The sequence below is a fragment of the Carassius gibelio genome, chromosome A9, assembly GCF_023724105.1.
Source record: "Carassius gibelio isolate Cgi1373 ecotype wild population from Czech Republic chromosome A9, carGib1.2-hapl.c, whole genome shotgun sequence".
Classification (NCBI taxonomy): Eukaryota; Metazoa; Chordata; class Actinopteri; order Cypriniformes; family Cyprinidae; genus Carassius; species Carassius gibelio.
This window is the reverse complement of record NC_068379.1, coordinates 27790804-27802188: the sequence shown is the minus strand read 5'-3', so window position 1 is coordinate 27802188 and position 11385 is coordinate 27790804. Positions and strand designations below refer to the sequence as shown.

The window sequence follows — 11385 nt, the reverse complement described above, 5'->3', positions numbered from 1 at the left end:
ATCTTTATTGAGACTCTTTTGGCTCCATACAAAAGAGGTGCCGGTACTCTATTATAGCCAAGTAATTTTTTTTTTATTTTTTTTGATGATTCCCCTCATCCCCTGAGGTAACAACAACTATATTGAATGGCTTTTATATACAGCAGTCAACAGGCAACCTTAATAATAAATATTTTTATTAGTTTGTGGATTTGCTTGAGCTAGAAATAACTACTGAACATAAATAAAATGTGCAAAAGGATTTTGAAAAAATACCCTTAGAAAGAGCTACTGCATTATTGCATTCAAACTTCCAAACTGACTCAAATGATTCGCGAACCCGCTTTGAACTCTATATTTGGAATAGTGGCTGTAGTAGGCCTACCAGTGCATACAGGCCCACTTAAAGCACTGGGTGGCAACCTGTTTTCCTCCTTCAAAGGGCACAACCCTAAAAAACAGAACATCTATGACAGATATGCAAATATCTGATATCCCCGGGTGCCGCAGCATAAATGGCTGCCCACTGATCCGGGTGTGTGTTCACAGTGTGTGTGTGTTCACTGCTGTGTGTGTGCACTTTGGATGGGTTAAATGCAGAGCACGCAATTATAATAAAAATGTATACCTTTTTGAAATGTATACCTTTTTTGACTAGATATATCCATGTGACACGTCATTTATCAATCTGATTTGCATAGATAAAGTCTTGAGAAATAGAAACAGGAAAGGGTGCTTTTGAAACACGATACAGTTCACTTCTGTCTTTTTTTATGAACTCTTCTCTAATTCTTAATGTGGCCATCTCAGGTTTATTCTCATTATCAGTGTTTACTTCAGTTTAAACTATTACCAGGTACCTATTTATGTGAGTGTGAATTAAACAACACTGGTGGAAGCACTGTTTATCGCAATTTTAATATATAAAGACTAAAAGAAGGGTTAAAGTTTAGGGAGTAATTTAAGAATCGGTAGAATAGTTTTGTTTGTTTGTTTATCACCCCAGAGGTTCCAGGATGTGGTTTCTCAATCTTTGTTTTCCACTGTATTAAGTCAAAAATGCAGTACAAACCTTATTAAAACAACACTTTGTGAATTTAGGCGCTATAGCGTTTAATAATAAACAGAACTGCACGCATCCCGCGGAAAAATATTCTAACCGGAGCTACGTTCTATGTTATGCCATGAGACCAAGTAGGGCGATTCACTCGTGTATGTGTTACTCCGCAGCGGTGACGACCCGAACAAGCTACAATGGTGCAAAAATAATCACTTATTATAAATGTACACCGTAGTGATTTGGACAAAAAGCCGGTTTGGTAAATGCATTTATAATGTACTCGCTCATTATATACATTTTGCACTTTTTGAACACAGAAAAAGTTTTGCAAAGTATAAGCAGAATAGCTCAGAATATGAATTATTAAACCGTTATAAAGAAAAAAGCCAGCCACAGCTGCCTTTGGATTACTTGCCACATCCTGGGAATCATGACCTTTTAACTCCATCTTGACCCTCGGAGGCCAGGCTTCTGTCTCAGTCTCTCAGGCTCCACCGTCATCTGTCCTCTGTCCTCTGTTCGGCTTCACTGGGCCTCTTGTACTCCTGGCTCCTGTTTAGTTGTGTATTTATACCCTTTTAATTTAGTTCGAAATTAAATCATCTTTTGTAATGTTTTTATGGTAACCTTTGATCGATCTAATGAATTCTTGCTAAATAGCATACATTTCTTTAAAAAAAATCTTACTGACCCATAAGCTTTTGAATGGTGTGTCAAATTTTAGTAGTTTCCTACATTTGTTTATTTTCCTCTTACTCTGCATCATGGGGTACAAATAAAGTTAATTCAGAAAAAAAAAACGGAGAAATTAAAGAGAGAAGTGAGGCAACTTGGTTTCCTCCTTCACAGGGAAAACAGACATGCAACATAAAGTTGCTGGTAACTTTATATGCCACTAAAATACAGAGTGTGTGTTAAAGTGTTCTTACATTTTAACAATTCTCTTACATCTTACAATTATATTAAAATGTATTAATCTGAATGATCTTACTCAGTGGTTTGTTCATATATAATTTCCTGATTTTGTTGAGATTTTATTTACAAAAAAAAAATGGATATATGTTGTGGTCAAGCTCAGAAATGATAAGACACGTGCATGAAGAGAATTTTTTTTATTAAATAACTTTTTTTGCTGATAATTGTATTAGCAGTGTGTTATTATATTCCAAATTCAGCAACTAGGGGCCAGCAAAGGGAACTACAAAGGGAATAAGGATTCACTGTATGGTTAGTAGCTTGTTTGCTTGTTTTTAACTATTTACAAGAATATACTAATAATAAAATAGATGCATTACGAAACACCAGAATATTTCTTAATACATTGCCATTTTTTTCATGTTCTCGTGTTAGTAAAAAGGTTTCCTATGTTCAGTTAATCATAATTGTATAATGTTAGAAAACTAAATAATATGAATAAATAAAATGTTTTCACGACATATAATAAATGTGCACATGCAAGTAATCAGCCAGCAGATGGCGCTCATGCTCACAGCTGGCAACGTAAGCCAAGCTTGCAGAAGCAGAAGAAGAAGAGGAAAACACATGTACGTACACTACATCTTTACCTATTTGATCCAAAGTGAATTTTCTACTTGAGGAAAGTCACTATATCACCAGAAGTCTCAAGATCAGTCGTGAAATCATGATCATTCGGCGTTTCTGATCTGATTAAGATTAGTATGAACTACTGAAACAAAGACTGATTTGAGCAGGATCAGTTGATCTTCTGATGTAACGTTAGATATGAAGCTCAAAGAGCTAGAAAGCTGCCTTCAGCAGGTGGATGGGTTTGAAGAGCCCAAAATACTCCTGGAGCAGTACCCCACCAGTCCGCATATAGCGGGTGAGCATTATACTGTATTTGTGTCCAGTGTATGCATTTGTAACCATAAGATATGTATTTGTGAGTTTTTAGATGCGTCTATTCTGTATTAGGATTAGCATACTTGTGTACTATTCTTACGATTCCTTTAATATAGTATGCAAATGTTATGTTGTTCAGATCCAGGGATGGGCAGTATTTCAAATGCATGTATTTCTATGTTGCATAGTCATTTTTGTTTTTGGTATTTTGGTATATTTCCTGATACAGGAAATCAGCAGTCTAATAAAGAGGTTGATTTTGGTATTTTATGTATTTTGAAACCACAAAAATACTAAGATTAAATGTATTCAAATAAAAAAAATAGTATTTTCTATTTCAAATGTCATGGGACAACAATGTAACATACTGATTGAAAGATTTTTATCATTGCATAATGCACTGTTTCACTTGCCACTTTAAAAATAGTATGCATTGTACAGTTTAAAGACTGTTAATGAATATTTAATTCAGAATTTAATTGAACATTGGAGTCCTTTGTCTAGGACAGATGGTTTTAATATATTTGATTATGGCATAAGATACCATTAATGTTTTTTTCACACTGTAGGCTGTATGTTGTACACCATCCACAATACATTTGATGACATACAGCATAAACTAGTTGCAGACTTGGGCTGTGGATGTGGGGTTTTGTCTATAGGAGCCGCAGTGCTTGATGCTGGGTAAGACCGACTCCATCCTTTCATCTATAAGCTGAAATTACTCTAGTTTTAAAAAATGATATGAATCAACACAACCATAATCTTTCCTCTCAAGACTGTGTGTTGGGTTTGACATCGACGAAGACGCCTTGGACATATTCAAAGGAAATGTGGAGGATTTTGAGCTGTCAAACATTGATATGGTCCAGTGTGACGTGTGCTCTATTGGATCCTCTTACGCCAAGAAGTTTGACACGGTCATCATGAACCCGCCATTTGGCACCAAGCACAACCAGGGTAAGAGTCATCTTAAAGTCAACAAGCTCTGCTGCTGATTGTCGAACAGGTTTCCCAAATTCCATTGGTTGACCTTGATTCTTGTTGTTATATCCATATCTTCAATTCAGGTATTGACATGCAGTTCCTGCAGACAGCGATTTCCATGGCAAGTACAGCAGTGTATTCCCTTCACAAGACCTCAACACGAGATGTAAGTTGCCATATAATATCATAGCTTCGACATTTCACTTATATTCATGAGAAAAACTTACAATTTAATTGCATTTTTTTTTCAGCACATTCAGAAGAAAGCAAATGATTGGAAGGTGAAAATGGAAGTCATTGCAGGTAATATTTAGTGCACCTAAAAACATGCATTACCATTCAAACTATTGATATATATATATATATATAAATATATCTACAGTACAGACCAAAAGTTTGGACACACCTTCTCATTCAAAGAGTTTTCTTTATTTTCATGACTATAAAAATTGTAGATTCACACTGAAGGCATCAAAACTATGAATTAACACATGTGGAATTATATACATAACAAAAAGTGTGAAACAACTGAAAATATGTCATTATTGTAGGTTCTTCAAAGTAGCCACCTTTTGCTTTGATTACTGCTTTGCACACTCTTGGCATTCTCTTGATGAGCTTCAAGAGGTAGTCACCTGAAATGGTCTTCCACCAGTCTTGAAGGAGTTCCCCGAGAGATGCTTAGCACTTGTTGGCCCTTTTGCCTTCTGTCTGCGGTCCAGCTCACCCCTAAACCATCTGGATTGGGTTCAGGTCCGGTGACTGTGGAGGCCAGGTCATCTGGAGCAGCACCCCATCACTCTCCTTCTTGGTCAAATAGCCCTTGATGCCTTCAGTGTGACTCTACAATTTACATAGTCATGAACATAAAGAAAACTCTTTGAATGAGAAGGTGTGTCCAAACTTTTGGTCTTTGCTGTACATGTAACAATATACATTGTTATATAACTTATTTAACCCTTGAATTGTGCTTCAAACACTAAGAACATACAAATATCAGATCTGGACTCTGTATAGGCAGATATTCAATATTCATTGACTCGGATCAGATCTGGGCCACAAAAAACCTGATCGGGACATCCCTACCCTGTAGGTTGTAATAAGCTTTATAGTGATATGTTTTTTTTTGTCCTCAACTGTTGTTGTCTCTCTCGCAGAGCTCAGATATGATCTGCCAGCATCTTATAAGTTCCACAAAAAGAAGTCGGTAAGTCAAGTTTGTTACAAAATATTGTGCTGGACACATTTTGTCAGACTTTACAATGACAAACTAGTGACATTATTTTTCTATCTGATTATTTTAGGTTGATATTCAAGTGGACTTCATACGATTCACTCCGACATAACATGTTGGGCAAAAAAGAGCATGTGTTGCTTTGCAAAATTTTAGTTTTATTTTATAGATAAAAATAAACTGTTCTTCAAAATAAGTTTTCTAAATGACCATACAGCATCATTTTTGGGTGGACACCACAGAAATACCAGCGTCTTTGTAGGATTTACAATCACACTTGTTGGAACTTTATTAAAATTTGTGCTTTTCACATTTTTGGCAGCATACACAGTTGATAAAACATGACAATATCTAAAAACAATAAATTACACAAAACACATCACATATTTATAGTAAAATCCTGGGTTCACAACTATATTACAACTACAAAATCATCCAAATAAATATTAATAATACTAAAGAATAATTACATTTCTTGATTTAAAACACCAGAACGGTTTAGTTTTTTTTTTAGTTTTTTTTTTTTTGCTGCACAATATTAGTCTTCAAAAAGGTGCTATTCTGATTATATTTAGAAACAGCCCTTTATCTTCCAGCAGAGATAACAGACAAACTGTGTCTCACACATTATCAGTGACTTCACATGTTGAACAAATATAATACCATATTAAACATCACACTCACTTAATTATATACCATGTGGTCCAAAAGTCTTAGATTTCCAGGATAACAATTCAAGTGATTAACTGAACTGAAAATGAAGAATTCTTGTTGGTTTCTCTCCCTTTTGGATGTGAACAAAACCTGATGATGATCGTGTTCTCCAGCATGATTTGAGATGCAATGAACGAACGTCTGACCATCAGTACAAAGAGTCACATGATCCATGTAAGAAATTTGCATTTGCATGTAAGAATTATGCAGTATGGAATTTGATTTGAGTAAATTCCAGGTCTGGATAAGCATTGGAAAATAATTGCATACTATTAGTATGCATACTATTAGTAGCAGAGTGATTTTCATGGCGTTTGAGTATTTAACGAGGAATACTGACAAATGATTGCACAATGTATTTAATATGATGTATAATGTATAGTAATGCTTTAATTTACAGTATAACCACAAACATTATTATACTGGACAGTATATTGTGCTATTATTTAGAGAATAATATTTTCAGATACATTTCTCATGTAATTGGTGGCAGTATTATTTTTTACATTTAATAATGTAATCAGTGACTGGTGATGATATCACTATTTTGTATTTTTTTTAGTTTAGAATATGAATTTAACGAGCGCTAAAAAATGTTTAAAGTCAGTGAAAGCATGTAAAACATAATCCTGTTTGAATGAAATACTGGGCTTTTAGGTTTGGTGTTTGTACGTGGCTACAATTCCTGCAATTATTTGGCAACATAATATTAAATATAGTCAACAGCTGGATTTTAAACACATTTATCAGGTGTTAAATGTGTTCTGGAAAAATATACAAAAATCCATTGAAATGTTTGGAACAATATGGAAAAATCCACAGAAATCCATACTGGAAAAGTATGTAATGGAAAAGTGATAGGAACCCAGAATTAGTTCCTAAAGTATTGCCTATTCACTTTACTGCTCACTTTGCTCTAACACTTCATTTCTATGTTTAAATGAAAATAGTCTCAGACGTTTAGACCGCAGTGGACAGTGTCTGTTCTGTGATTTCACACGCTGAACACACAAACACAGCCGTGCGAGCGTGCAGCTGACGGGAGGTTTCCCACTATCTCCCAGCAATCGATCTCAGGGTCATACCTCTCTATACTCTGCAGATATGTCCCTTTAGAGTATGAATACCCACCTGCTACATAGATGCACCCGTTTATAACAGCCGAGCCGCACTCCATCCTTCTCTCCTTCATCGCACACATCTGTCTCCATTCATCTCTTTCGGGATCGTAGCAGTCAGTGATGGTGGTCTGACCGCCAACCAGATAAAGCTTATTGTTCAAGGAGACCGAGCAGAGGCCATACTCTGAAAGTAAAGAGTTCTGATGAGCTTTTCAAATCATAAGAGTCAAATTATGGGAGTAACCAGCTGGGCTCACGAGTCAGAAAACAACCCACGGTGGTTGTAGCCTAGAGATCTAAACTATTTAGCTTATCTAATACAAAATGTAGGTGGCTCACCAGGATGTGGACATATGGTTGTGATGCTCCACTCATTGATATCTGGCCGGTAAGTCTGAATCTTCTCGTAAGTGCAGGTTCCTCTGTACCCATAATGTCCTCCGGTTACATAGACTCTGTCATTCACCACACAAGCGGTTGCATTTCCCACACCTTTAAAGTCAAAACAGAAAGACGCTGAACTGCCATCAACAGGCATATTAGATCTACAATATTTAAAAGTTTTAATGTGTATGATAAAAAAAAAAAAAGCTAAAATCCGGGTGAAAAACTGCACTATGCATTAGATTTCAATTTTATGAAAAAGTATATTATGCCCACCACGGCGACATTCATCTGATGCAGTAAAAACAACATTTTGAAAAAGGAATACAGCTTTCTATTTGAATATATTTTAAAAAGTAATTTATTTCTGTGATGCAAAGATACATTTTCAGTAGGGCTGTGCGAAAGGGCCCAAAAAAAAGATCTATAAATTTGTAGGTATATAATTAAAAATATTACTGACCTCAGTAGTTTATATATCTATCTGAATATTTCTCAAAAAAATATATTTTTAAATTAAGATTTTTTTTTGTGCTCAAAATAAATATATTTTTGTGAAACCTGTTAGGTAAACAAAACAAAAAAATACTTGTCCTCTTTCTGATTTTAATAAAATTTTTTAATAAGAATGTTTTACCATGGTTTCTGATTTTTGTTATGTAACAAATCAATCGTTGCAAATGACATGACAACATAAGTACACAGTCTTGTTCCTTTTCGCTTAAATTGAAATGTTGTGATGCTGCCATTCATCTTGAATCTGGTAGATTTGGTAAATGCCTCTTAACTTTTTTTATCCCTAAAATAGAGAAAAATACTTCCAGCACCATGGCCTGTAAACATGAACTAAGAGCTCCTCATTCAGGCAACCAATCCAATAGGTCTGTGTATGTAAACTGAAATTCTCATACCTTGTATCATATCCGCTACAGGAAACCATCTCCTCTTCAAAGGATCATAGAATTCAGTTTCTGGAGTAGGAGCTCCTGCCGTATATCCACCAATGACGTATATGCATCCACGTAAAGCCACCGAGCAGTGGTAGTATCTGGCTGTGATCATGGGACGTCCCTCTGTCCATTCATCTGAATCTGTGTTATAAATCCACACGGTGTCTAAAGCATCCACAGTCTGTGTCCTGTATCCTCCGGTCACATAGATATCAGGGCCTTGAAGTGCCACGCTATAACTCTCTCTTTCAAAATCAGGCATGTCTTTCCCCTGAACCCATGTGTTGGAAACAGGGTCCCACATTTGGACTTCACACAACGGATGCCAGTAATATCCACCAATAACATACAAGCTGCACGTTAGTTTTTTGCAGCACTGTAAGAAACCTTTGCTCGGCTTTAAGGAGGTACGAATCAGAGATCGCAGTTTGCTTTCAGAGCCACATTTGCGTAGATCAAAAGCCGCTTTGATGCAAGCATCATCCACTTCCAAATGGATGCATTTGAGAAGCTCTTGAAGGTGGTTTATTCGAGGAACCGTGTCATGGGCGACCCATTTGACCGCCGCATCCAATAAAGTCACTTCTTTCCACACATTAAGGTTCTCAGTTTCTAAAATCCCCATGAGCTTTTGGAAATCCACCTCGAGGAACTCCTCCTGAAGTGTGAGCTCTTCGAAGCGACTCCGTATGAGCCTCAAAGCCTCGTGCTGGAGATCCGAGCACACGTGAAGCTCGGCGAACGAGTGCATCCCGAGGCAGTTATCAACATCCAGCAGACGAATCAAGAAGCTCTCGCAGGCTTTCTTGAGCGAGTTGAACTGCAGCAGGTCTGCGGCTTCCAGAAGACTTTGGACGTTGTTCTGGGTAATGCTGATCTTTGAAGTGTAGACGTAGCTCACCAAAGCACCCAGAATCTCTCCGTTTATGCAAGGCAGGGTGATGGTGTTGTTCAAACGTTCTCTCATGTCTAAGGTGAACATCACCCTGAAATAAGAGCTGCGGGCTGATAGGACAGCCTTGTGGCAGTGGAACAGCTCTCCGGATGAAGACTGCAGGGTGACGTCTGTGAACAGACCACTGCGGTGAAACTCATGAAGAGCTTCCAGCACCTCAGAGGAGTGAGAGGCGTCGCAGAACTCATAGGAGTAACCGCTTTGAGCTTTTCCTGACATTGCAACTGGAAAGAGAAGATTTTCACAGTTTTTAAAGTGAGTTTTGAAGTGTCCTAACAAAATTAGCTCATCTAACTTATTACTAAATTATCATCAAGGAAAATTCCTTGAAGTTGTAGAAATTTAATGAAGTCATATTAGTAAAACATTTCTAGGGACAAACACAACAAAGCCAGAACTAATGCAGTTAAGAACAAATTCAAATTTTAGACACCATTTTTATCATGTTTATTCCAGTTAATATTTCTGAATATTATTTTTGAAGGTAACTTTCTGTATAGACAGACACCTGCTTTTATATCTTCACAAATGTTGACCGTTATGCTGTCATATTATATGGGGCAAGTTGTCACACTGGGCATTAAACACGTTTTAAGCAAAATGTAAACAGTAAAACAATTTTATACATTTTATAATTTTATACAAACTACACAAAACTAAATGTAAATGGTACCATAGAAAATATGAAAAAAATGTTTTGTATAGCAGTTTTTTTCATATATATATAATTTATTTTTTTACTTGTTTACCTAACAAGTTTCACAAAAAGACATTTACTTTGAGCACAAAATTCACAAAAAAAATCCTAATTAAGGTCAGTGTTATTTAGCATCACTGAAATACTATCAAAAGTTTTCTTATATATATTATAAAGGCAAATATTTATATACATATATGTATATTGTGTGTACTTTTTATCTTAGTTTTAGTTATATTAGTATTTAAAGTGAAAATGAGAATTGCCTTTGCAACGAACTGAAATTAAATAAGTAATTGTTTACATTTAATAACGTATTTCCATAATAACAACTACTCTGTTTTGAACTAGGTTTTTACAACCAATCGACAAAAGCACCACGAATTATGTAAAAAAATAAACTCCAGTTACAGTTATAGCGGCTGTGACAACTAGCCCCTTTGTAAAATCCAAGCTTACCTGACCCGTATGATGACTGAGTGACAAAGCTCGTCCTTTCTTCGCTGTAGAGGTTTTATCCCCAACAGTGCGGCTCGTGCTGGGACAGATCAGACATGTGGCCCCTGTATTTAGCGTCAGCCTCTGGAGAATGTCGCGCTCCTATTTTGGTATCGGTGTATTAAGCAGGAGCCTCGCTGCTGTCAGCCGCTACTACTGATCCAACACAGCCATGTGACCGAACCACTACTACAGCATCCCGTCTTCATAAATACATTATTAAAAAGATGTAATTCCGATGTTTCAATCAACTGAGACATAACACCAGTTTCACGTTTTAGTTGTCATGGCAGTGTCGAGTGTATAATCCTAATAAGGATTAAAGCCGTTGCATAATAATAACGCTTGCTGAGGGAAACAGTACCAAGGGCTGCCGAACACCAAGAATTAATCCATTCTACACGCTTCACCGTTGACTGAACGCAAAAGCGTTTGTTTATAGCTTAGCGACGGTGAATTATTGATGTGCATTGCCATTAAGTCCACAGGGTAACATTAAAGGGACAGAAATAACTCACGGTTACCATGAAAACAGTGTGAGGGGGTCAGTCGATGTTCGCGTTTGAGTGCACTTCTCTGAAGTGATTTCAAATTGATAAATGTTTGAGTGCTTGTAATTCAAGTTTTTAAATTGAATGCATTCTGCAATTTCGAGATCGATTAACATATTCATGTTTGCTGACAGTGTTAGGTTCCCTGAAACGATCTTGGATCATCAAAGGAAATAAATGCTAAAAAATAATAATACATGCACTGTGAGATCTGATCAGATAAGACTTTCTGAAACATCAACAGTATTTTAATGCTAAAGGTTGTTGGGAATGATGCAGTTATACTTGTGGACAAGGTCTAGTGTAACTAAAGTGTTTTGAAAGTGGATGTAATACAGACTTTTGTCATATGTTCTTATAAGCAGAAGTATCCAAGCAGAAAGAATGTGGGA

The 11385-nt window shown here is 36.4% G+C and overlaps 2 protein-coding genes across 2 annotated transcripts; one reads left to right on the top strand and one right to left on the bottom strand.

The window, feature by feature from the left end:
• The first annotated feature begins 2539 nt into the window (after positions 1–2539).
• On the top strand, positions 2540–5319 carry mettl5 (methyltransferase 5, N6-adenosine). Its single transcript, XM_052606633.1, has 7 exons — positions 2540–2882; positions 3472–3586; positions 3681–3862; positions 3973–4055; positions 4141–4192; positions 5047–5096; positions 5194–5319. The coding sequence occupies exons 1-7, from the start codon at positions 2783–2785 to the stop codon at positions 5233–5235; spliced, it is 624 nt and encodes a 207-aa protein (XP_052462593.1). The 5' UTR covers positions 2540–2782; the 3' UTR covers positions 5236–5319.
• Positions 5320–5462: 143 nt separating this feature from the next.
• On the bottom strand, positions 5463–11033 carry klhl23 (kelch-like family member 23). Its single transcript, XM_052606632.1, has 4 exons — positions 10404–11033; positions 8254–9471; positions 7298–7450; positions 5463–7142 (listed from the first exon to the last, which is right to left on the bottom strand). The coding sequence occupies exons 2-4, from the start codon at positions 9464–9466 to the stop codon at positions 6832–6834; spliced, it is 1677 nt and encodes a 558-aa protein (XP_052462592.1). The 5' UTR covers positions 9467–9471; positions 10404–11033; the 3' UTR covers positions 5463–6831.
• Positions 11034–11385: the final 352 nt, after the last annotated feature.

Excerpts from the sequence above, each read along its gene's own strand:
- mettl5 (XM_052606633.1), top strand. The coding sequence starts at position 2,783 with ATGAAGCTCAAAGAGCTAGAAAGCTGCCTTCAGCAGGTGGATGGGTTT. Across the intron at positions 3,587-3,680 it reads GCCGCAGTGCTTGATGCTGG|ACTGTGTGTTGGGTTTGACA; the intron begins GTAAGACCGACT and ends TTTCCTCTCAAG. Across the intron at positions 4,193-5,046 it reads GAAAATGGAAGTCATTGCAG|AGCTCAGATATGATCTGCCA; the intron begins GTAATATTTAGT and ends TCTCTCTCGCAG.
- klhl23 (XM_052606632.1), bottom strand. The coding sequence starts at position 9,466 with ATGTCAGGAAAAGCTCAAAGCGGTTACTCCTATGAGTTCTGCGACGCC. Across the intron at positions 7,451-8,253 it reads TGTAGCGGATATGATACAAG|GTGTGGGAAATGCAACCGCT; the intron begins GTATGAGAATTT and ends TTGACTTTAAAG. Across the intron at positions 7,143-7,297 it reads AACCATATGTCCACATCCTG|AGTATGGCCTCTGCTCGGTC; the intron begins GTGAGCCACCTA and ends CTTTACTTTCAG.